The 27,138-nt window shown below is 43.8% G+C and overlaps 1 protein-coding gene across 4 annotated transcripts in view; it reads right to left on the reverse strand.

Moving 5' to 3' along the window:
• Positions 1-27,138, reverse strand: part of FAM13A (family with sequence similarity 13 member A) — a 290,352-nt gene that overhangs the window by 246,767 nt on the left and 16,447 nt on the right. For 3 of the 4 annotated variants that reach the window (XM_077476498.1, XM_077476500.1, XM_077476496.1), the window contains exons 1-2: positions 22,527-22,898; positions 3,069-3,278 (exon numbers count right to left, since the gene is read on the reverse strand). In XM_077476498.1, the coding sequence (XP_077332624.1) occupies positions 3,069-3,278; positions 22,527-22,809 (493 nt within the window). In that variant the 5' untranslated portion in view covers positions 22,810-22,898. Of the gene's footprint in view, positions 1-3,068; positions 3,279-22,526; positions 22,899-27,138 lie in introns of those variants that run through there. The other variant, XM_077476499.1, reaches the window with a different exon arrangement.

Raw genomic sequence — 27,138 nt, forward strand, 5'->3', positions numbered from 1 at the left:
TAAACTGCTGGCAACAAAAGTGAGTACACCCCTAAGAGAAAATGTCCAAACTGGGCCCCAAAAGTGTCAATATTTTGTGTGTCCATAATTTTCCAGCACTGCTTTAACCCTCTTGGGCATGGAGTTCATCAGAGCTTCACAGGTTGCCACTGGAGTCCTCTTCCAATCCCCCACGACAACATCACAGACCTGGTGGATGTTAGAGACCTTGCGTACCTCCACCTTCGGATTTTGAGCATGGGTGTAGCATAAGGGGTTGCAGGGGTCACAATAGTAACCCCGCCCCTAGCTCCAGGAGGCCCCTGCAGCCTCCCCGTCATATTATCATATCCTCCACAAAGTCCAGCTCCCATCTGCCCTAGGGCCCCACAGCCACGATCCAATACTGGGCTTCCACTTTGCCTTCCACAGTCCACACCCCTCTGTACTCATTGGCTGGGGAGAAGCCGTGAGCCTTCTTCTGAATGGAGAGGAGCATGGGGTGAGAACAGCCCAGGATGGGGAAGTGTCTGTACTGTGTGCTGGCAACATGGAATGGTAACCGAGCTCAGCGAGTTAAGAGGAGAAGAGTGCCGTCCTGTAGCCACGTTGGGACGGACGTTACTGGTGAGGTAAGACACCGCTCAATGTCTCCTAGTCACCAGCTGGAATTCTTTGTACCTCCCACCCAGAGATGCAGTTTTTTTTCACAGGTCACAGGTCAGAATGGCAACATAAAAGCCAGATACACCCTGTGAAGGCTGACAGAGTGTGTAAAGGAATGTGACCCTAGCCCTGTGTAGTGTGGGGGAGGGGGGAGCTGTATACAGTGCTGGGATGGGAAAGGAGCTATGCCAAGTGACCTGCTGATTCTTCAGCTGTGATCCCTGTCCTCTGATGTAAGGAGGAACTCTGGGAACTCAAAACTCGTAAGCCACTTTGAGTATCTTGGCGTGTGGTGGGTGTATCTGCACGCACGGTAGAAGCCGTGGGTGGTAGTGGTGGGGGGCCCACAAGCTTCAAGCTACGCCTCTACTTTGAGGATGCCCCACAGATGCTCAATAGGGTTTAGGTCTGGAGACATGCTTGGCCAGTTCATCACCTTTACCATCAGCTTCTTTAGCAAGGCAGTGGTCTGCTTGGAGGTGCGTTTTAGGCCTTCATGTTGGAATACTGCCCTGAGGCCAGGTCTCTGAAGGGAGGGAATCATGCTCACAGTACATGTTGGCATTCATAGTTCCCTCAATGAACTGTAGCTCGCCTGTGCCAGCAGCACTCATGCAGCCCCAGACCATAACACTCCCACCACTATGCTTGACTGTAGGCAAGAGACAATTGTCTTTGTCCTCATCTGGCTGCAGCCACACACGCTTGACACCATCTGAACCAAATAAGTTTATCTTGGTCTCATCAGACCACAGGACGTGGTTCCAGTAATCCATGTCCTTAGTCTGCTTGTCTTCAGCAAACCGTTTGCAGGCTTTCTTGTGCATCATCTTTAGAAGGAGGCTTCCTTCTGGGACAACAGCCAAGCAGACCAAATTGATGCAGTGTGCGGCATATGGTCTAAGCACCAACATCCTCTGCAACAATGCTGGCAGCACTCATACACCCATTTCCCAAAGACAACCTCTGGCTATGATGCTGAGCACATGAAAATGAAAATATATAAATAAAATATTCACAAAAAAATGTGAGGGGTGTACTCACTTTTGTGAGATACTGTACACACACACACACACACACACACGCATGTGTGTTTGAGCTTTGATGTGCACAGCCTAATGCAGGGGTGTGAGAATTGGGGAGGTGGAAATATGGGGGCTGACCAGTACATATAGCCACAAAGGTAATTGAACGGACTAATAATTATGATAAAAACGATAACACTAACTGCTAACGGGTTCCCCCATAGGGTTTCTGTTGGAGTGGAGTATAGGGTGTTCCTCTACCGGTTTCACGGTAGGAAGCAGCAAATAGTGCTGAGGTCATAATAGGACAATAAAAACACACCCAAAAAAAATAAAAAATTACAAACTCTGAACACAGAACAGTCTAAATACATGCCTCATCCTGTGCATTTCCTATGCAAAAGAAGGCAAATGAGGTTAATAGGGCTTGCTTAACCGATGCTGTGTGTATTGCAAAGCAATGGGTTTACTTAACTGCCATTCGCCCTAGCTTTCCATACTCCGCTTGGCTACATGTTAGTGTGCACTTCTTATTCTTTGCGAAACGAGACATAATATAAAAGTAAAGTAAAAAGACAAGCGACCTAGAAAGTGTATACTGTATATTTAAAGATAAATGCTTATCTGACACATAAGAATTCATAGAAATCAATGTAGCAGGAAATTTTTAATTATAGGACATTTACGTTATTACAAACTACCTGCTCGTCCATATTTTTGTTATTCTAACTATATAGAATTACATATTATGCACTAAAGTAAGATAGATTATTAATTTACGTGATTATCTGAAAAGTTTTAAACTACATTCTGTTTTAGCCAATTCACACATTAACATTTGAAATATAGCATATCCCTTAAAAAAAAATATGGCATTTTTGCTAAAGTGCACACAAAAGAGCCAATATTCAAAAAAGGAGGTCAGTTAGCTGATCCAGTTGCCATCCACCACCTCTAACAGATAACAATATTGTTAATAAGAAGACTGCAAAGTAAACATCCACCCCTGTGATACAATTCCTGGGGGCATCTGGCAGCACCCCAGCACAAACTAAGTAGGTTTAGATTCACATCTTTGCATTGCAATAAAATGCACTTTACCATAACGCATGAACCACATTGTGGCGCCAATCATTTCAATGAACTGAATTTTAATGCAACAATGTGAACCATCCATGTGTTGTGGAGCAATGATGGGGAAAAAAAGCCCCCCCCCCCCCACCCCAAGTGTGTAAAGGTCCATTGTGATGAATTGTTTGCTCATTTAAAGTGAATGGACTGCCTTACTGCAATGTTTGGTAAAGTGCATTATAACATGCATTAATGCACCGCAAAGATCTGAATGTCACCATCAGGTTAAGGATTTGCTGTAGTGTGTGCTGAACTTGCTGTGCTTACCTTGGTATATCTGAATAAACTTGGGAAGCAAAGCTGCACTGATTACTCCATCTGGCATTTCTCGTAGGAACAGCTTCAGCAGGCTGGCAGCGGAATAGACATCTCCATCTTCTAATAAAGTCAACGGCTCACCACTTTCATATTTCAGCCGCAACTGTTCAACTACTTTAACGTTTCCATTAACCCTGAAAAGGCCTTCGTGGGTCACCCCTGCAGGTAGAAAAAAAAAAAAAAAAAGACATTAATGCTAAAGCACAGTGCAAGGGTTTCATTCATCTGTAGTTTTTAGAAGCAATGATGCCTTTAGCCAGTGGTTAACTACTTGGTAGATGCTAGGGCCACCAGAGGGCTATACATTACACATCTCATTTTCCTTTGCAAAAACTTAGGCAAGAAACAGCAAGGGAAACAAGTTCTAGTATGCATGAGTTTACCAACGCAGTGTCTATCAAACAATTGCTATGGTTTTTTTTTCTTATACAAAAAACTGTTTTCACGCTTGCTGCTGATATTGTCCAGCTTCTTTGCTACGGTGACCAGATGTCCCCGATTTCCGGGGGCAGTCCCCGGACCCCATCCGTCCCTGGTTTTGTCCCCGCTTTTGCCACTCAGATCCTGGGCAGGCAGTTTCCCAGTGGACGGGGGCCACGCTGGCTGAGAGAGGAGCCAGGACTGTGTTCGCTATTGCGGTAGTACTCACAATGTAGCTGAAGAGGAGGCACTGGAGTGGCTCCAGCCTGACTGTGTGCTACTTGTAGCCACCCATTTGTCAGCTAGAATAACTGTCTGTGATCCCAGGGACACATGACCGCCCCCTCTCACAGCATCCTGCCCCTCTCCTCCTACCTTTGCTGCCTCCTCCAATCACTCTCCCTGCAGTGGCAATACATAGGGGAGAGAACAGAACACAGTGTTCCTCGCCCTCCCTCCTGTACTGAAAAGAATTATGGGAGTTGTAGTCCAGAGGGGTGGGATTGCCTGGGGCTACAGAGTGTAATGGCCACAAGCACAAGGAGGAGGGGAGTTTCTGTTATAAGATTTTAATAAGTAATTTTTCTCCTTCACTGGTGGGCACTGATGAGGTGGCAATGATGGGCACTGACAGGCAATGGCACGGATGGGCACCAACGGGCGGCGATGATAGGTGGCACTGATGGACACGTATGCGGTGGCACTGACAGTCAGTAAAATCATTCTATGAACACATACACTTCATATATAATTTGAGGAAAATATGCTTATAAAAAATAGTTAACTATTTGCCAAAATTATATATATAAAAATCTAGCCACAACAAGAGCCCCCCTTTACATCAGAGTCCACAGAGTTGCCCCTTTTACATCTGAATCTACAGAGCTCCTCTTTTACATTTGAATTCACAGAGATCCCATTCACTGTAAGGGGGAGCTCTGCAGACTCTGATGTAAGGGAGAACTCTGGGAACCATGAGCTAAGGGGGAACACTGAGAACTCTGGTATATGGAGAGGACTCTGATATAAGAGGGAACACTGTGGCCTCTGGTGTAAAGGGGAACTCTGATGTAAGGGGTGCTCTGAGAGCCCCAATTTACATTAGTGTACTCACTCAGAGGCAGGAGAGAGAAGGGGGGAAGACTTCAGTCACAGACAGGGATGGAGCTCCCTCACCCCTTGGCAGTCAGCAACTCTCATACAGATGTGGCTGAGGCTGTTGGACTTCAAATTTCTGGCCCCAACTTTCTTTTCCTGAGGCACAGTGATGGGGATTAGAGTGTGGGCAGACACAGAGGGGTAGGAGGGGAGGAAGAGGAGCAGATTGAGCCCTCTTTCCTCTCCCATCTGTATGCGGGGGGATTGTTAGTGTTGGCTTTGGGCATTGTGAAAGAGAGTGTAACAGACACCCTCAGCTTAGCCATCTGCAGCCAGCAACCCTGCTGTGAAGTCACAGTCCAGTCTGAATAATGTGTCCGGGTTTCAGTCAGTCTGAAACCTGGATGCATGGTCCCAAACCCGAACTGTCCGGGTGAATCCTGGACAGGTGGCAACCCCACGTAGGTCATTGCTTAGGGTGGTCTTCCCCATTATCCTTATGACGCTCTATACCCACGCAAGGAACATCGGCATGGCCACTTATAGACTAAACTGAAAGCACAGGGTAACACTGGAAAGCAAATGAGAAAGAGCGACAGAGTAGAGTCAATCAGGATTTGCTTAAATAATGAAAGCTACAGGTTTTAAAATTACTGAAAATTAATCTTTGAAATTATAGTACTACGTTAAAGATTATGAGACTTTGGGATTGGGTTTAATTTGATAATATACTGTCAGTGTCAGGTATGCCCTATAGTAGTAACAGCAGCACAGTCTGTCAACAAACTTTTGTTCAACTTCATTGATAAGGTTCCCTCTCCTTCTCCCTATAATACTGTATAAAAGTGAAAAAAGAAAACCTGTGGAGGTAGAAAGTCAAATAATATACTTAACTTTCCCCTGGCTTCCTCCTGAATTGCCTAGGCAAATGTGACCTTATCCACCTTCTGGCCAGCACTCAGAGGATATCGAGTAGCCCAATTATCTTGAGAAGAGGAATCATGCAATGTGCAGGGATCTTGGTGGCAGGAGGATAATGTAAGCCCCTGCACTATGAAAAAGTTGGGAAGAGGAAAGGTATTTTTTTTCCACAGGTTCTTTAATGCAATGTTCATGAAGGGGAAAGGGGCCACAATTAATAAGCAGACCTTATGCAAAAGGCAAGAGTCAATCAATTCTTAGACAGAAGCGCGAGGCCCCTTTCACTTGACCGGTCTGATCAGGTCCACCTGTCCATTTTTCGGGCAGACCCGATCAGACCCTCCATTCTCCTCTATGGATTGTCAGATGTAAACAGACTTCTTGTGTTCATTTACACCCACCTACCTGCAATCTGATCCAACTTGGCAAAAACAAAATGGAAGGGGATCCATTCCCCTCGAATTAGAGGGCAGCCAGACAGTTTATATCCAACAGCCCATGGAGCAGAGTGGGTTGTGTCCTCTCTGCATAAGCAGCTGAGCAGGCAATCAACGGACAGATCCCCTGCTGAGAAAAACAGTTGCAGCCCATCAGATGGTTTAAAGGTTTCTACTGGGAAAGAAAATTTTGCTTGAGTTGTGTCTAGGATAAGAAACACATACTCAAGTGATCAGTTGGCTCCAAACTCAGGACTTCTGAACATTCAACAATAGGAGTGTGAACTGATTGCATCACATTGTGGTTCAGGAATTGTGCAGATTACTCCCTCCACAGGAGGTTATCTAGATAATAGGGGATGTCTTAGGAGGATAACTGGGCAAGCACAGGGGTTGGAACTTTGGTGAGCATGTGGAGTGTGGAAGAGAGGTTAAATAGGGCCATAAATTAAAATGTGTTGGGGGCCGACAGCACAGTGCAGGAAAAAGAAAAAATGAGAACATGTATGCATCCTTGATGTTTACCAAGGCCAGAGAATCTCCCTAATGGAGAGGACCATGACAGACCTGGTAGATTCCATGCAGTATATTTGTGTTTGAATGTAAACAGACATTTAGAACCCTGAGATGTGTCAAATGGTTTGGGAACTAGGGTTGCCACCTGTCCAGGATTCACCCGGAATCGGGTTGGGAATCATGCGTCCGGGTTTCAGACTGCCTGAAACCCGGACACATTATTCAGACTGGACTATGGCTTCCCAGCAGGTTTTCTGGCTGCAGTTGGATAAGCTGAGAGTGTGTGTAATGCCGCGTACACACGATCGAATTGTCCGGTGTACTTAGTCCGCCGAAACGCATTTCATCGGACAATTCGATTGTGTGTGGGCTTCAGTGGACTTTCTCAGCGTAAAGTCCGGCGGACTTAGAAAGTATTTTTGCAGTCCAATCTTTCTTTTGGGTTTCAGCGGACAATACGTTTGCAGTATGCTAGTCTGGCGGACTAAGAATGATGCATGCTCAGAAGCAAGTACGAGAAGGAAGCTATTGGCTACTGGCTATTGAACTTCCTTTTTTTTTCTAGTCCCGTCATACGTGCTGTACGTCATCGCGCTAGCAAACGCCGGACTTTGTGTGTCCGTGTGTGGCCAAGTCCGTTCGGTAGAAAGTCCGCCAGACTATCCGCCGGATTGTTTGCCGGACAATTCGATCGCGTGTACGCGGCATTACACTCTTTTTCACACTGCCCAAAGCCAGCACTAACAATACTAACAATTTCCCCACCCCCTGCCCCCCGCCCTGACAGGAGAGGAGAGAGGGCTCAATCTGCACCTCTTCCCCCCCCACCCAGCCTTCTGTGTCTGCCCACAGTCCAATCCCCGGCGCTGTGTCTCAGAAAAAGGATAGTGGGGGTCAGAAATTGGAAGTCTAGCAGCCTCAGATACATCTGAATGAGAGGTGCTGACTCCCAAGGGGTGAGTGAGCTTACCATCCATCCCTGTCTGTGACTGAAGTCTCCCTCCTCTTCTCTCTCCTGCCTCTGAGTGAGTACACTAAAAGGTAAATCTGAGTTATCAGAGCATCCCTTACATCAGAGTTCCCCTTTACACCAGAGGCCACAGTGTTCTCCTCTTACATCAGATTCCACTACGTACATCAGAATGCATAGTGTTCCCCCTTCAATCAGGGTTCCCAGAGCATCTTAGAGACCCCAGAGTTCTCCCTTACATCAGAGTCTGTAGAATCCCCTGTACAGGGAAAGGGATCTCTGCCAGTTCAGATGTAAAAGGGGAACTCTGTGGACTCTGATGTAAAGGGGGACTCTTGTTATTAATGCCATATGATTAGAAATGTAATTTAATAGCAAAATATATCTATAGTTCATACTATTAAAAAATATGCTGTGCGCCACTAAAGTGCTCGGGTTTGATTTGAAGAATAGGTGGCAACCCTATTGGGAACTGAAAAAAAAAAAAAACCAACACACACACCCCTAGACCTTTCCACCACAGGAATTAGGAGCAATAACCCCCTGTTCCAAAGGATCTGCAATGGCTGCATACAAGCTTTTTAGTCTGTGCAATTACACACAAGTTGGAAGACATGAAGCAGGGAGATGGGCAAGTGTAGAACTCTTGTAGCCCTTGGAAACAACCTTCTGTACCCAGGCATCTGAGATGCTGTTTGTTCAGATGCTTGAATAAGGCTAAAGTAGCCACCGATTAAAATGTGGCCAGTTCAGCAGGGTCTGGCTAAATTCTGATCAGCGTGTGGCTGCCTTTGCTCCCTTCTGTCAAAAGGGCCAATGCTGAAAAACTTTTGTCGATCATCGGCTGCAGCCAATAATCAGTGTATTTTGACAGCGGGACCCAACAAGGGCAGATTCCTCCATCTAACTTGTCTGTGTGGATGGAGAAATCAGTTTGTTTTTCAGCCAGTGTGCAGAAGGAAAAAAATTAATGACCCATTTATGGCTAGCTTAACAGATGTCCCTCAACAATTTAAAGTGGGGACATCCTTTCAAGAGGACTTGTCTCTTTGGGGAATTTAGCACAATAAGGAGGGAAAAAGTGGGACTTTAAAATGAAGCGGCTGAAGTGTGAGGGTCAGAAAAAGGTAATTTAATTGAATTCATAATATATAATACAAAGTAAATTCATATATATACATACATACATACATACATACGTGCCATTGTTGGGCACAAAATGTGTTATATGAAGACATCAAGGTGTATGTAAAGACACATAAAGTCAAAAAACATATATGAACAATAAATAGTATGTGGAGCAATAGCATAGCCTAAAAATGCCTCAGGGCGACATATCCGGTACCTATGTTTGTAATCACATAATGTAAACATAAATGTACTGAATTAATATTAAAAATTAAAAGTAACGTCGGGCCGTAGTAATTATCACTGTAGCATCAAATGTAGCTCTACGCGTTTCGTGGATGTATTCTCCACTCATCAGGAGCAGATGCGACAGATACCTGTAAAATATATAGATATGGTAAACCACACTCTGTATAGAGGGGAATAGGTACAGTACATAGAGTGCTTTCAAAAGAGATTGACTAAGCATATCTACCATCCCCGGCAGCGAACACAGCAAACAGCAACTGGTCCGTGGTGCGTCGGAGGCGCAGATCGCCCCCCCCGGGAGCTGAGGCGGCATATTTGGGCGGCGGATATAGTGAACAGGTGCCTGGGTATGAAGATAAGTTCCATGTGCTAACAGTGCTGGTATATGGAGAATAGGCGTATCTAAAACAAAGTATGTACATGAACGTTAAGTGAGCATGTAAAAGAAATGTAATGAAATAAAAGAGATTGTAAGTGTGTGAGGTGAAAAAATAAATATACAAAGAATTCCGTGATAATGAGAAGTAGTGTATGGGAATAAGAGTGTATAAAAATGAAATATATGAAGAGTGTTAGAACAATGCGAGTGAAGACTAGAGGATGAAGTGTAGACATATATGTTGGTTGTGATGTGCCTGCAGAGGTATGAAAAGGATGAACAGTGTGGTGAGAGTGTGGGGTGTGAAATGAGCCAAAGCAAAGGGAGTGCTAGGTGAGTGCGGTGAAAGGGTAAAGATGTAAAACAAGTGAGTGTATAGGTGATAAAAAATGAAGTGATATAACAAAGGTGGGCAAACAAAAAAACAACCAAAGTGAATCCAGGACCAAATTACACCTACCCGATAGCTGTAAACCCAGCATCACCCAGTAAAAAATCAACTGGTGTGCAGGAACCACAGGAGGAGACCGGCTGTGTCAACAGCCATCCTCAACTGGGAAAGCCCAAATACAAGCCGCCAGCACCACGTGTGTGAACCGAGGGGGGGGGGAGGGGCGCCAACACTAGAGCAGGTGGAGCCGCCCAGCAATTGGCGCCGCCCAAACACCCCCGTCAGGGTCACGTAGGTGGTACCTGCGGCGTCGGCGCGATGACGCGAAAAAAAAAAAAAAAAAAAATGCACACGTAACGCGCATGGCGCGCAGACCGTGGCGCCGATGCACGGAGGGACAACCACCCGAACCTCCCGGACATAAAAATTATATGTACAGGGAGGAGGGGGAGGAGCCCACAATGTGCATCGCAGCTCCCATAGGTGAGGAAAAGGGGCCGCCAACGCCACCAACGCTACCAGCAGCCAAATGCAGATCACCACCAGAGACATAGACATGCATAATTCAAAAGGACATGAGTGTTCATGTATAACCATAGGAATTGTACCGGAGATGTCATATAAAATACTTAATAGACTTGTTGTCAACATACACCAATAAACCAAGTCCGTTCTTGGCTGTACCCGATGTACATATCCCTGTAGGGCATATGGACATCTAAAGAATGACCCTAACACATGGATAGCAGGGGAGCACTACTAATCCAAATCTCCAGCCGCTCCCATCCCTGTAATAGTAGGCACAGCAGTTTGGGACTTTAAATGAGGCACGGGTTAGCGCCTCCATCCCGGTATTTAGCACAATAAGGAGGGAAAAAGTGGGACTTTAAAATGAAGCGGCTGAAGTGTGAGGGTCAGAAAAAGGTAATTTAATTGAATTCATAATATATAATACAAAGTAAATTCATATATATACATACATACATACATGTGCCATTGTTGGGCACAAAATGTGTTATATGAAGACATCAAGGTGTATGTAAAGACACATAAAGTCAAAAAACATATATGAACAATAAATAGTATGTGGAGCAATAGCATAGCCTAAAAATGCCTCAGGGCGACATATCCGGTACCTATGTTTGTAATCACATAATGTAAACATTTGGGGAATTTAGAGGCCCAGGGCTTGCAGCTGAACTGGGCTGCTGACTTGGATTGATCTTAGAGGAACAAGGAACAAAATAATCTATTCGTGGCCTCAGAGGGAGGGAGCGTCTACCCAGCTTGAGGCTTAGGCTTCCCTAGGCTGGGACAGAGGATTACTCTTACCCCATGACATTCTTGATGAGGGTATCAAGAAATCACAAAAAAAGGGAAGAGAGACAATGACTTTAGATGGGCATGCGCAAAATACACTTTTTACTTGCCTGCTCCATACACCAACAGCATGTTCACAGATCAAAGGCTCATTCAGGAAATAAGATGGGAGACATTTAGCAATGGTCTCTCAAAGCCCGGGAGTTATGGCAGCTGCATGCTACTCCTCAGGGGCAACATCCTTGGCAAGGATTTTTGAGACTGTCAGATACAGCCTCCACAGTAGAAGGTTCATAGGTCACTCAAGCTGTAGGCAGGACAAATAATGATTATGGAGGGGAAAGCTTTGAGGTACACTGGTATATCCTCTTTGGTCAGAGTCTGCAATCAAATTTGAAACTTGGCCTATAAAATGTGAACTTAAGCTGACTTTAGGATCGCAGCTCCGACATCTATGTCCCCCATGAGTCTTTATTTAGTCTTTCTACATTTTGAATAAACCAGTGTTAACTGTCAAAAATTGTGTGGGATGCAGAGACTTCCTAGACCCTGGAGTAGACTGTTGGTTCTGCAACTATATGTTTATCTCATTTACAATATTGTTGTATTTGTGCATGTGGTCTTGTTCGTGGTGCTACGCCACTGTGTGTACACCATTGCAGTGATACAGAAACCTCATCTAAATAAAGAATTGGGGAAAAAAAAAAAAATTATAATAAAACACACATTCATGTTAACAGTTTTGGGCTTTGTGGTGTGGTAAAATTGAAATACCCGTTGACTTTTTTTCTCCACAGAGTTCTATTATGTAGTAATAATGAATTTAATATAATTATTTAGCCATTAATTGGTTCCAGATTGTTCAACTATATGAGGACGTAAATAAGCTATATATTCTACCATACATGTCATTTGGTCTTTGAAAAAGGGCATTGTCTGTTTAAGCCCGAAACTGTTACCATGAATATCATGTATTTTTAATCTCTTTATTAAAGTATTTTTGCGCAGCAATCCCATCTCCTTTGTCTATATTATGGCCCTTGGGAAGGCCTGATTACATTGCACATGATTTCATGACCGATGTGCACCTCACCCCTGTTTTTTTGTATAATATTTTATTATAATAATTTAGGCAAACATGTATTCTGCTACATATTTTTTGGTAAAAATAAAAATCCCAATAAGTGTATACTGATTTGTAGCTGCTATAACTTTTGCGCAAACCAAACTATGGGATCTTTTTAAATAATTAATTTTTATTTTAAACAAGTAATGATGGCCAATTAGCAACTTATAGCAGGACTGCAATATTACGGTGGACATTCTGAAACTAGCTGACACTGAGGACCAGTGACACTACAGTAATCAGTGCTAATAAATATGAACAGTCACTAATGACAATGGCTGGGAAGGGGTTAACATCGGGGGAGATCAAAGGGTTCACGGTGTTCCTAGCCAGTGTTTGTGTACTATGGGAGGTGCTTTTACTAGGAGAAGGCATGGATCAATGCCCCTGCTTTGCAGGAACACAAGATCCAGGTCTTCCTTTGACAGAACAGCAATATGCCTAGTTTACACTATGTTTTGCCTGTGTATCAAAGGATCGGTGGGAGCCTGCGGACATAGAGTCTGCGGTACCCGCCACTCAGCTCCTATTGTGTATAATCAGCTAGCTAGCCGCTGGCGGTGTGCATTTGCGCCTGCTATCCAAATCACTATATATTTTTACACATACATACACTGTCTATTTTAAATTGAACGGGTTGTTTTGCAAATGTAAGGGTTCACATATACTTTACATACCACCTGGAACTATTTTCATCCTATTTTCCACAACGACTGTTCCATATTCACAATGAGAAACTTGTGCTAGAACAACTCCGAACATCAATTCTGTTCAATGCCATTTTACTGGCATAAACAAGTGAGAGCTCACTACATGCATGGAATTTATGACTGACCCTGATGACTGTTTTATTTTAAAATGAGGCTTGCATAAATTATTCTCGAGTGCTATCCACATTGTATGTGAAATGTGATAAGTTCAACAGTGGCAAACAAACAAAATGCGATTTCCTTGTTTTCTATGAAAAAGGAAGGTATAGCTTGATTTTTCTAATTACAAACACCTGATGTTTCCTATGAATTTGTGTAACAAAACAAGGCTGAGTCCTACACAGGGTATTGCCAGGTTGAGGCAAGTATCTTGCTTGCATGGATAATAGCACATTGACAGAAAAGGAGAGAACTGGGCATCAATGTATGTGTGAAACAGCCCAGCCTGTAATGTAAAAGCCTGCCAATATCCATGAAGCAGCCATAGCTTTCTTGGGATGTGAGTAATGCTTTCAATTCCAGCCAAACAATTTTGCATTACAGTAAACCACTGCAACAGGATTTACATTAAGAGCTGTAAAAAAAAAAAAAAAAAGAAAAAAAAAAAAAAGTCTAGTATGACACCTGTAGAACACAAACCATGTTTCACACTAATACATCAAGGTTTGGAATTTCTATTATCCATGTTTAGCATCTACATAAATTGACTTCAATAGACCCGCAAGTGATGCATTTTGCTTTTGTTTTTGGTAAAAGAAAAGTATTGTTGACCAAGTATAATGCACTTTGATGCAACACTCTCTGGCACCAAAGTAGCACAGGAACCAAAGTTTCATGTTAGGGTTAGAGTTATGGTTCGGGTTAGACATTAAGGCCATGTTCACATACAGTATCTCACAAAAGTGAGTACACCCCTCACATTTTTGTAAATATATCTCTTCACGTGAAAACACTGAAGAAATGACACTTTGCTACAAAGTAGTGAGTGTACAGCTTGTATAACAGTGTAAATTTGCTGTCCCCTCAATATAACTCAACACAAAGCCATTAATGTCTAAACTGCTGGCAACAAAAAAGTGAGTACACCCCTAAGTAAAAATGTCCAAATTGGGCCCAATTAGCCATTTTCCCTCCCCGATGTCATGCAACTCGTTAGTGTTACAAGGTCTCAGGTGTGAATGGGGAGCAGGCGTGTTAAATTTGGCACTATCGCTCTTACTCTCTCATACTGGTCACTGGAAGTTTAACATGGCACCTCAAGGCAAAGAACTCTGAGGATCTGAAAAAAAAAAAAAAAAAAAACATTGTTCTACATAAAGATGGCCTAGGCTATAAGAAGATTTGCCAAGACCCTGAAACTGAGCTACAGCACGGTGGTCAAGACCATACAGCGGTTTAACAGGACAGGTTCCACTAAGAACAGGCCTCGCCATGAACAACCACAGAAGTTGAGTGCACGCGCTCAGTGTCATATCCAGAGAATGTCTTTGGGGAAAAAGACAAATGAGTGCTGCCAGCATTGCTGCAGAGGTTGAAAGGGTGGGGGGTCAGCCTGTTCAGACCATATGTTGCACACTGCATCAAACTGGTTGTCCGAGAAAAAAAGTCTCTTCTAAAGATGATGCACAAGAAAGCCCACAAACAGTTTGTTGAAGATAAGCAGACCAAGGACATGGATTACTGGAACCATGTTCTGTGGTCTTTTGAGACCAAGATAAACTTATTTGGTTAAGATGGTGTCAAGCATGTATGGCGGCAACCAGTTAAAGAGCACAGAGTACAAAGACAAGTGTGTCTTGCCTTCAGTCAAGCATGGCGGTGGGAGTGTCATGGTCTGGGGCCACATGACTGCTGCCAGCACTGGCAAGCTACGTTTCAATGAGGGAACCATGAATGCCAACATGCACTGTGACATACAGAAGCAAAGCCTGATCCCCTCCCTTCAGAGACTGGGCCGCAGGGCAAAATTCCAACATAACGACCCCAACCACACCTCCAAGACTACCACTGCCTTGCTAAAGAAGCTGAGGCTAAAAGGTGAAGGACTTTGCCAAGCATGTCTCCAGACCTAAACCCTATTGAGCATCTGTGGGGCATCCTCAAACGGAAGGTGGAGGAGAGCAAGGTCTCTAACATCCACCAGCTCCGTGATGTTGTCATGGAGCAGTGGAGAGGACTCCAGTGGAAACCTGTGAAGCTCTGGTCAACTCCATGCCCAAGAGGGTTAAGGCAGTGCTGAAAAAAAAATAAAAAAATGAAATAATGGTGGCCACACAAAATATTGACACTTTGGTGTACTTTAGAACACATATAGTATAGCTGTTACAAGTTAACCACTTGCCGACCGCCTCACGCCGATGTACGTCGGCAGAATGGCACGGGCAGGCATAAGCACGTACATGTACGTGCTTTGCCTCCCGCGGGTCGGGGGCCCGATCGGGCCCCCGCCCGGTGCCTGCGGCGGTCGGTTTTCGTTCGGGAGCGATCCCGGACGAGGGGACGGCCATTCATTCATGGCCACCCCCTCGCGATCGCTCCCGACGAATGGAAATCCCCGGTGACATCACTTCCTCTCCTGTAATGTAAACACAGGAGAGGAAGTGATGTATTCTCTCCTCCGTGTCGGTATTTTTCGTTCCGACACGGAGGAGAGCGGATCAGTGAGTTGCACCAACACATCCCACACACAGTAGAACATGCCAGGCACACTCACACCCCCCCTTTACCCCCCGATCACCCCCCCAATTACCCCTGCCCCCCAGTCACAGTGACACCAATGTCATTTTTTTTTTTTTTTTTTTTTTTTTTTGCATTGGTGTCATTTGTGACTGTAATAACTGTTAGGGCAGTTAGGGTTAGCCCCCTTTAGTTCTAATGTACCCCCCTAACCCCCCCAATAAAGGTTTAACCCCGTGATCACCCCCCGTCGCCAGTGTCACTAAGGCTGGGTTCACATTGCAGCGGTTTATGAGAACGAATGTGATTCGCACCGCACTGCAGTGCAAATCACATCCGATCTCTGTGCGATTCGAGTTCAGCCATTCGCCGCACCCGCCGCACCCGCCACACCCGCCGCACCCGCCGCAAATTCGCACGGGACCCTTTTTTTGGCCCGCAGCAGAATCGGATCGCATGGGTGTTCACACCATGCGATCCGAGTTTGCAGATCGCACTGCGATATGCGAACTGATCTGGGGGTGTCAGTAACATTTCACTGACACTCCCAGCAGTTCGCATAGGGCAGTGTGAACTGCCGCCGGGAGGCATGCGATGCGGGAACCCGCCGCGGATTCGCGGCGTTTCCGCATCGCTCCAGTGTGAACCCAGCCTAATAAGCGATCATTTTTCTGATCGCCGTATTAGTGTCACAGGTGACGCTAGTTAGGCAGGTAGGTATTTAGGTTCGCCGCAGCTTTTTATAGCGCTAGGGACCCCCATATACTACCGCATAAAGCCCCCTGATTGCCCCCTAGTTAACCCTTTCACCAGTGATCACCATATAACTGTTACAGGTGACGCTGGTTGGTTAGTTATTTTTTTATAGTTTCAGGGCACCCGCCATTTATTACCTAATAAAGGTTTAACCCCCTGATCACCCGGCAGGTGTCATTTGTGACTAATAACTGTTAGGGCAGTTAGGGTTAGCCCCCTTTAGTTCTAAAGGTACCCCCCTAACCCCCCCAATAAAGGTTTAACCCCGTGATCACCCCCCGTCGCCAGTGTCACTAAGGCTGGGTTCACATTGCAGCGGTTTATGAGAACGGATGTGATTCGCACCGCACTGCAGTGCAAATCACATCCGATCTCTGTGCGATTCGAGTTCAGCTATACAGATAGTATGGCTGAATTCGTGTCGCACCCGCCGCACCCGCCGCAAACTCGCACGGGACCCTTTTTTTGGTCCGCAGCAGAATCGGATCGCATGGGTGTTCACACCATGCGATCCAAGTTTGCAGATCGCACTGCGATATGCGAACTGATCTGGGGGTGTCATTAACATTTCACTGACACTCCCAGCAGTTCGCATAGGGCAGTGTGAACTGCCGCCGGGAGGCATGCGATGCGGGAACCCGCCGCGCATTCGTGGCGTTCCCGCATCGCTCCAGTGTGAACCCAGCCTAATAAGCGATCGTTTTTCTGATCGCTGTATTAGTGTCACAGGTGACGCTAGTTAGGCAGGTAGGTATTTAGGTTCGCCGCAGCTTTTTATAGCGCCAGGGACCCCCATATACTACCGCATAAAGCCCCCTGATTGCCCCCTAGTTAACCCTTTCACCAGTGATCACCATATAACTGTTACAGGTGACGCTGGTTGGTTAGTTATTTTTTTATAGTTTCAGGGCACCCGCCATTTATTACCTAGTCTCACTAGTGTACCCCTAAATTTAGGGGTGTCTACTTTCTAAAATGGGGTCATTTGGGGGGGGGGGTTTGTGCCATCTTGGCATTTTATGGCCTTCAAAACTGTAACGCCCTTAGAAAGCCTGAAGGCGGTGCTTGGTTTTTGGGGCCCCGTACGCGGCTAGGCTCCCAAAAAGTCCCACATATGTGGTATCCCCGTACTCAGGAGAAGCAGCAGAATTTATTTTGGGGTGTCATTTCACATATGCCCATGGCATGCGTGAGCAATATATCATTTAGTGACAACTTTGTGAAAAAAAAAAAAAGTTTGTAATTTTCCCGCAACTTGTGGCAAAATATAAAATATTCCATGGACTCAACATGCCTCTCAGCAAATAGCTTGGGGTGTCTACTTTCTAAAATGGGGTCATTTGTGGGGGTTTTGTGCCATCTTGGCATTTTATGGCCTTCAAAACTGTAATAGGTAGTGAGAAGTGAACTCAAAAAATTACGCCCTTAGAAAGCCTGAAGGCGGTGCTTGGTTTTCGGGGCCCCGTACGCGGCTAGGCTCCCAAAAAGTCCCACATATGTGGTATCCCCGTACTCAGGAGAAGCAGCAGAATTTATTTTGGGGTGTCATTTCACATATGCCCATGGCATGCATGAGCAATATATCATTTAGTGACAACTTTGTGAAAAAAAAAAAAAAAAAAAAAAAGTTTGTAATTTTCCCGCAACTTGTGGCAAAATATAAAATATTCCATGGACTCAACATGCCTCTCAGCAAATAGCTTGGGGTGTCTACTTTCTAAAATGGGGTCATTTGTGGGGGTTTTGTGCCATCTTGGCATTTTATGGCCTTCAAAACTGTAATAGGTAGTGAGGCGTGAAATCAAAAATTTACGCCCTTAGAAAGCCTGAAGGCGGTGCTTGGTTTTCGGGGCCCTGTACGCGGCTAGGCTCCCAAAAAGTCCCACATATGTGGTATCCCCGTACTCAGGAGAAGCAGCAGAATTTATTTTGGGGTGTCATTTCACATACGCCCATAGCATGTGTGAGCAATATATCATTTAGTGACAACTTTGTGTAAAAAAAAAAAAAAAATTTTTTTTTTGTCATTATTCAATCGCTTGAGGCAAAAAAATAAAATATTCAATGGGCTCAACATGCCTCTTATCAATTTCCTTAGGGGGTCTACTTTCCAAAATGGGGTCATTTGGGGGGGGTTTGTACTGCCCTGTCATTTTAGCACCTCAAGAAATGAGATAGACATAGTCGTAAACTAAAAGCTGCGTAAATTCCAGAAAACGTACCTTAGTTTGTAGATGTGACAACTTTTGCGCAAACCAATAAATATACAATTATTGACTTTTTTTTTACCAAAGACATGTGGCTGAATACATTTTGGCCTAAATGTATGACTAAAATTGAGTTTATTGGATTTTTCTAATAACAAAAAGTAGAAAATATCATTTTTTTTCAAAATTTGCGGTCTTTTTACGTTTATATCGCAAAAAATAAAAATCGCAGAGGCAATCAAATACCATCAAAAGAAAGCTCTATTTGTGGGAAGAAAAGGACGCAAATTTTGTTTGGGTACAACATTGCATGACCGCGCAATTACCAGTTAAAGCAGCGCAGTGCCAAAGTGTAAAAAGACCTCTGGTCATTTACCAGCAAAATGGTCCGGTCTGAAAGTGGTTAAGAGATTTTTGGGTAAGATAACAGAAATATATTAGCGAGTGACAGGTACTAGGATAAACATAGATATAATGATATTACTATTCTCTCTCACACCTAAATCATTAACACAGAAAGAGATAGAGTTTTTGCACTGTATGACTACAGCTGCAAAAGTTGTAACAGCGCGAAAAAGGAAAATGCTCCATTAATAATAGAGTGGAAATGTGAAATGAGTGAAACACACTATATGGAGAAGCAAATAAGAGAAGAAGGATATGTGGAGAATATGATTTCAAAGCATTGGAAAAAGTGGGAGGAGTTTTGCACCTCAGGGATCCTTAAGGAATATTTGTAAGTGAGGAGCGATGGGGTAGGGGGGAGGGATGAGGGCTGATTTTTTTTATATATATATATTTTTGTTTTTTTTGTTTTGAGAAATATGTAGTAGTTGATGGATGTTAGGTATGTTTTGTATGTTTTATAATTATAAAGAAATAATAAAGAAAGATTTGAAACAAAATATTGACACTTTGGGCCCAATTTGAACATTTTCACTTAGGGGTGTACCCATTTTTGTTGCCAACAGTTTAGACATGAACTACAGCGGTTGTTTGATGTGGAATACCGGTGTTATGGCAGCAGATAGCCGCCATAACCCTGGTATCTTTTTAATCAGCGGGCAGTCCGTTTTCAGATAAAAAAGTGGTCTCTGTGGCGGATTCGCTGTGAGATCACTTTGATCGGCGGCAGGAGAGGTGTCCCCCTCCCGCTGTTATCTGGTGGTCTCTGCGGCTTACCAGGGCCTTCAATAGCAGCGGAGAAGATCGGGTCCTTTCCCCTCTGAGGCATGAAGTCAAGCGAGGGTAAGATGATGGCCGCCCCACTCGGCTCCATACCATTGGATAATGGCAGCAACGTTAAACGTCACTTCCGTTCAATGGTCTTTAAAAAAAAAAAAAATCCCCCTTTTTTTTAATACTTTTGAGTGTAAATGAGAGATCTGAGGTCTTTTTGACCCCAGATCTCACAGTAAAGAGGTCCTGGCATGCTTTTTTATCCCCAATTATCCAAAGGGATGTAATTCTATTACAAGGCTTGTAATAGGAATAAAAGTGACCCCAAATCTTCTTTTATTCCCATTACAAGCCTTGTAATAGAATTACATCCCTTGTAATTGGGGATAAAAAAAAAATAAATAAATAAAAAAAAAAAAAAAAGCATCACAGGCATTCATAGTTCCCTCATTGAAATGTAGCTCGCCAGTGCTGGTAGCACTCATGTGGCCCCAGACCATGACACTCCCACCACCATGCTTGACTGAAGGCAAGACACACTTGTCTTTGTACTCTGTGCTCTTTATCTGGTTGCCGCCATACACACTTGACACCATCTTAACCAAATAAGTTTATCTTGGTCTCAACAGACCACAGAACATGGTTCCAGTAATCCATGTCCTTGGTCTGCTTGTCTTCAACAAACAAATAAATAAAAAAATTAAAAAAATTGGGCTAACTTTACTGTTTTTTTGTTTTTTTTTAAACAAAGTGCATTTTTTCCCCAAAACAAAGTGCGCTTGTAAGATCACTGCTCAAATACGGTGTGACAAAAAGTATTGCAACAACCGCCATTTTATTCTCTAGGGTGTTAGAAAAAAAAAAATATTTGGGGGTTCTAAGTAATGGCCCTACTATGTGTATGTATGAATGCGAGTTAGAGACCTTAGATTGTAAGCTCCTTGAGGGCAGGGACTGATGTGAATGTACAATATATACGGTATGTAAAGCAAATCATAAAATTGACAACGTTATACGCTATACAAGTACCTAAAAGTACCTACGATATACACTATATAAATACCTAAAATAAAATATGGGCGTGTAAGATTTTTTTTTTTTTTTTTTTTTGATAAAGCATTTTTTCTATTGTATGTCTTTATGGTTTTGTGACATAACTATCAATATTGCAAATTTCTCTCCTACTCTTCCAACTAAATGCTACTAAATGTCTCTGGGTAATGCGGTCTTCCCCTATACAAGGTGTCTGAATACATTTATAAGGGTTTGGTCCTCCTGGCTGAAATCTTCTGGCTCAACCACCCCAGAAAATCCCCATCCCTCCCCTGTACAAATCTCTACTCTTATTTTTATACTCTTCAACCATCAGATCTTGGATGGGCAACCTTGCAGTTGTGGTTGTTCTTGCTCTCCTATAGGAGACCATTGGATCCCTTCATGATTCTTGCCCTATGCTTGGATGCTTTGGATTATCCTCATTTCATGTTATGAGCTGTTCCAGCCAGGTTTTTTTTTTCTGCTACTAGATGCTGAAACTTTAAAAACACTTCTAGACTAAAATAGTGTTCATGGACACATAAGAGAACGCTATTTGCTTCTAGAGGCAGAGAAAAAAAAAAAATACAGAAAGGGCTCCTTTCATACGGCCGCATCCGCTATATGGAATCCCCTTCCTCAGCAGGGGATCTCTCCTGGTGATCCCTGCTGGGAAGACGGATAACAGGTGCGTGTCCACTTCGATACACAGAGGGGAAACGGACACCATCCCACTCTCCTCTATGGGGAGATCGGATGGAAATGGACCACCTGTCCGTTTCCAGCCGATCTGCCAGACAGATGGGGAATAGGACCACCATCTATTGTTTTTTTGTGTATAGGATTGTATCGAATGGTGGTGGGTGTCAGCGAACATGTGTCCAATGATATCCGCTGCTTCATAGAAGATACTGGAGGGTCTGATCACGTCCACCTGAAAAACTGTCAGCTGGACCTGATTGTACAGCCCGTGTGAAAGGGGCCAAAAGCTGCGGCCATGAGCGCTTTTTTAAGCTAGTGTGCATGGAGCCTTATACCAGAGCTGAAGGGGGTGTTCAATGATTGGTTTTATATGTTGTACTGCGCTCCTATTTTTTGTAATATAAAAAAAAGCAATTTGCAAGCACCAACATTTTTTGCGTTTTATAAAATATCCCCCCCCCATACATTTACACCTTTTTATAAGTTGGTACGGCAAATACCGTTCATATACCTCCCAACTTTCTGAAATGGGAATGAGGGACACCTATTAGCAAAAGTATGTAGGCATAGAACACACCCCCTGCAAGGAGAATTGTATAAATAAAAACCAATTGGTTAAACCCACAAGTGCTTTTTACAAATGCAGCAATTTAGAAATTGGATGAAAGGTTTGGAGCTTGAAAACACACGTTTTGATAGATAAATAGTGCAATTTATATACAAAACTCTATATATCAGACCAAAATGTGGGACAGAGGGACATTTTTCCAAATCGGGGACAGTCCCTCGAAATCAGGGACAGTTGGGAGCTATGCGTTCACCTGTCGTTAACCTTCTGATGTTTAAATGACTGCAGCTATGAATTTGCATCAAGAGTACGGCATTTCTGGGACCCCGTTTGCATAAACTATATTGCGTGTGCTCAGGAAACACAATCCTGTGGATGTGTAGTGACAGCTCTGGTCTTCAGAGACGTGTTCTCAGATGTGCTGCACACCAAGGTGAATGGCCTCATTACAGCCAGCGTGAAAGGAATTTTAGTATGTCAAGGAAGCAAACTTACGCTTTGTTAGGTATTCTTTTTTTTTTATGTAACCAAGCAAAAAAAAAAAAAAGAAAAAAAAAAAAAAAAAACACACAAAACAATTTTCAAACAAAGAAAACTTTATCAAACACTAAAAGCTTACCCTCGCTTCGCAAATACTCCACCACATTCCACACCAACGCGGGCACGCCGTTGACCACTAGACCCTCTTTGTGCAGGTCTCTGAGGGGCACTCCGAACACTTTCCTGCATGGCACGGTTGGCTGTCCTCTGCCAGGCCTCACCACCACTTTTTTCATATCTTCTTTCAGTCTCACAGCAGCTTTGCTTTGCTTGAAAGAGCACAAAAAGAGAGAGCAATCATGAGCCGTAACAACAGGAGGTTGCATTTTGCTGCTGACTTTTCCACTCAGAAGTTCAAGCATTTTGTGCCATAGCAGGAGCAAAATAAAACAAGGCAGGCAGACATGCAGTGAGGGAAAAGAGCCAGCCAAACTGCAAGTTCGAATATGTGTTTAAGAGATGGGAGTGGAGCACTCAGGCGAGCAGGGGGACGGGCCATTCACACAACTTCCCTGTAGCTAGGATGTGAGGCTGGCTTTTCTAATATCAGGAAGAACACACACATGTATCCAAGCGTTATTGCCACAGTAACCTATGGGTGGAACTAGTAATCACTGCAAGTCTGAAAGTCCTGGCACTACTTTTTCTCTGCGTTTGTAGAAAGATGCAAACAACATCAAAACAAGAGTTAAGCTCGATACACACTATACAATTTTCTTTAGATTTTTTTACCTTTAGATTTACCAAAACCATATAATATGAGGTCAAACCTAAACACTTTCAATTTGTATGTAATCAGGCAGGCCCTTGCACTACATAGTTGAAGGTAAATCTGAAGGAAATCTGACAACAAAAACTTTATTGGGTTCCAATCACACAGGCAATTTCTAATGCTGGATACACACTATACAATTTTCTTTCCTTTAGATTTACCAAAACCATATAATAGGAGGTCAAACCAAAACACTTTCAATTTGTATGTAATCAAGCAGGCCCTTGCACTACATAGTTGAAGGTAAATCTAAAGAAATTTTAACAACAAAAGCTTTATTGGGTTCCAATCACACAGGCAATTTCTAATGCTGGCTATACACTAGCCGAAAACTCATTCAAAATCTGTTCGTTTTTCGCCCAGTTAATGGGCACAAATAGAAAATCGGTTTCTAACTTTTCAGAGCCGAAAAAAATCAAAGGAATAGTTTTAAAAATTCTGCCAAGCGAACGATAAGTTGAAAGGTTAATGTGTTTCTCGTCCGAACTGTTTGCACTAGGCATATGTGACAAAACAATTAAAAAACTGATTCATTTATGTCCATTGAACAATTTATCGATCAAAATTCGGTCATTACATGATGGAAAAATCGTTTGCTCTCACCGCTGAGTGTTTGTTATTCAAAAAGGAGTTTGAATGATTTTCCGTATGGTGTATGCCCAGTTTAGAATCTGTGTATTGCTACTAGGGATAGCTCAGGTGTGTTCGCATTGAACGCGTGCTGAGCCCGCCAGGAAGTCAGCGCAGCGTTGCGCTAATCACAGGCAGTGAGACATTACGCCGTTGTGCGGCTGCAGAGATCAGGCAATGTTTCACTGCCTGTGATTAGCGCAGTGCTGCGCCGACTTCCTGGCGGGCTCAGCACGTATTCCATGCGAACACGCCTGAGCTCATCCCTAATTGCTACTAAGGATAAGCTCAGGTGTGTTCGCAAAAAGCACGTGCAGAGCCCGCCAGGAAGTCGGCACCGCACAGCGCTAATCACAGGCAGTGTGGCATTTCCCGATCTCTGTAGCCGCGCATCGGGACAATGTCTCACTGCTTGTGATCAGGGATGTGCTTCGGCGTGTTCGCACAGCCCACGTGCAGATCCCACCAGAAAGTCAGCACTGCTCTGCGCTAATCTATGATTGCCACCTCATCCCTTTAAACCTGAACACATATTAATTACACAGATTCTGTGGCTGATTAAGGTGGTAATTAAACTCACTTGGTGCCTTTTCTTCCTCAGAACCTGTGTAATTCAAAGGTGTTCAGGTTTAAAGGGATGAGGCGGCAAATCTACGCTAATCACATGTAGGGATGAGCTCAGGCGTGTTCACATGCTCCACGTGCAGAGCCTGCCAGGAAGTCGGCGCAGCGCTGTGCTAATCACAGGCAGTGAGACATTGCCTGATCTCTGCAGCCGTGCATCGGGGCAATGCTTGCCTGTGATTAGCCGACTTCCTGGTGGGCTCTGCACGTGGAGCATGGGAACATGCCTGAGCTCATCCTTAATCACAGGCAGTGAGACATTGTCCCGATGCGCGGCTGCAGAGATTGGGAAATGTCTCACTGCTTGTGATTAGCGCAGCGCAGTGCCGATTTCCTGGTGGGCTCTGCACGTGGGCTGTGTGAACACACCAGAGCCCATCCCTACTTGTGATTAGCGCTCCTCAGTTCCAATTTCCTTGCGGGCTCTGCACGTGCTGTTTGCGGTGACACGCCTGAGCTCATCCTTAATTGCTACTTCTAGAATGACAGGTGTGTATGTGAATAGCTGTGGATGCTCGGTCAATAAAAAACAATAGCGGGCTGACGGCGGCTTTGCCTATTTTTGACTCTTTGCACAGCCAGTGAATACATGCGGTGAGCACGGCTGGACGCAATATGGGCCCTTTCACACTAATCATTTTTTCTTCTGTTTTTGCCTTACAAAAAGCGCATGATGCATGATCATTTAAGGCCTGTACATGTGATAAGAAAATTGTACAAAAATGTCCGTATGACAAACGATCGGTTGGCTATCTGATCGTTAGTATAGTATTTTTGACAGCCAATTCCAACTGTGCGCACGACAAAAACTGAAGGTGTAGGTTAGAACATTTTTATTATACTTGAAAACCACATCTGATTTTTGTTTAATCGGTACACTTGACTACGCATGCTTGGAAACGAAAGAATACATTACAATACAATACGACACATTACATCACTTCCGAAGTTGTATTCTAACGTACAACAAATTTCCATAAGTTGAGTAACCTTTCCATTTTCAATATGAGATTAGTATGCAACAAAAAACAGAGGATAATTCATCCGATATTCTCATCAGGTGTATGAGGCTAAATTAATCATTCACATCAGATTCGCTAGGGCAGTGATGGCAAACCTTGGCACCCCCCGATGTTTTGGAACTACATTTCCCATGATGCTCATGCACTCTGCAGTGTAATTGAGCATCAAGGGAAATGTAGTTCCAAAACATCTGGGGTGCCAAGGTTCGCCATCACAGCGTTAGGGTAAGTTTGTGAGCACATTCCCAACACATAGCAAACAAAACATAATGGTTCCCTATGTTTCCAGTTCCCACCATCACTTTGCCCAGTACTCCAAAAAAGAAGGACATGCACTACTTTTTTTTTCAGCGCAGAACAGCGTAACAAGTTAAAATGCATACAAACAAAATGCACTGCACTGCAATGCAAATCAAGGCAAAAAAAAAAATGCATATAAAGTTTGCCCCAATTCATAACAACAGATTACAAAAATTGTAGCACACTGCGACACAATGCGCATGCATCTGCAAATGCGTTGTGGTGCGAATCATAACCCTATGGAAGTCTTCACACCATCAGTTGCGTTTTTTAAAAGTCTTGCATCCTTCATTTTTGGTGCAGTAAAAAAAAACGCACCCCCCCTTGAACGGATTGTAAAACGTATCAAAAACCTGTATTTTTGAGTCACATGTCCTTTTTTGCAGGTGCAGGCTGATGCTAGGCAATCACAAAATTAACAGAAAAGGCATCAAAAATGCCCGCAAGTGCGTTTTTGATGTGTTTTTTGAGTCACGTCCTTTTTTTTTAACAGGTGCAGGCGGATAAAAACAGCAGCAAAAACACATATTTACTTTTGCTGCATCTTTGCAAGGGAGCAGTGTGAAAGCAGCCTATGTGTAGGTCCAACCACAATCACTATAGGTAATCTCTGACTGTGCAAACAGTCACAAATAGCAGTGGTTGGCATCAGTTTGTCATTGCATTAAATAGGCTTAGTGTCTGCAGTTAATCACATATACCTGTCATTCTAGACACAGGTATACAGGCTGACTTCACACTGACTTGCAGTAAAATGTAGGGGAAATAGATGTACATTTATATCCCTTTTTGCGTGTTTTACCATGCTTTGACTTGCGTTGAGGTGCACTTTAGCACGTGTTAAAATGCTATGCATTTTGCATGTGTCCTGTGACATCACATCCTGTTCCTGTTTGTGAGTTAGGAACAAAATAAATAACAAGGCAACGTTTTCTTTTCCTTTTACTTGCTTTGTGTTGAGCTGTGGGATGTGCGTTTGACTTGTTTTTTATGCTTTTATGCATTGATCTGCATTTTACAAGTGCTCTAAAATGCAGATCAATGCACTAGTGTGAAATGGCCCTAAGACCCCTTTCACACTGTGCCGCCCATAGCGTTGGCTGTAAAACGCCACTATTTTTAGTGGTGTTTTACCATCGGATTTGCGGCGCATTTCGGCGCTTTTAACCCCCGCTAGAGGCCGAGAAAGGTTAAAAACCGACCCGCAAAGCGCTGCAATATCAGTGTTTTGCCGGTGGTATAGCCACGCTGCCCCATTGATTTCAATGCGGAGCAGCAGTGGAGGAGCGGTAAACACACCGCTCCTTCACCGCTCCAAAGAAATTGCTGGCAGGACTTTTCCT

Source organism: Lithobates pipiens, unplaced genomic scaffold (genome assembly GCF_037356315.1).
Source record: "Lithobates pipiens isolate NorthernLeopardFrog02 unplaced genomic scaffold, aLitPip1_a1.2 Scaffold_13, whole genome shotgun sequence".
In the NCBI taxonomy this organism is placed as follows: Eukaryota; Metazoa; Chordata; class Amphibia; order Anura; family Ranidae; genus Lithobates; species Lithobates pipiens.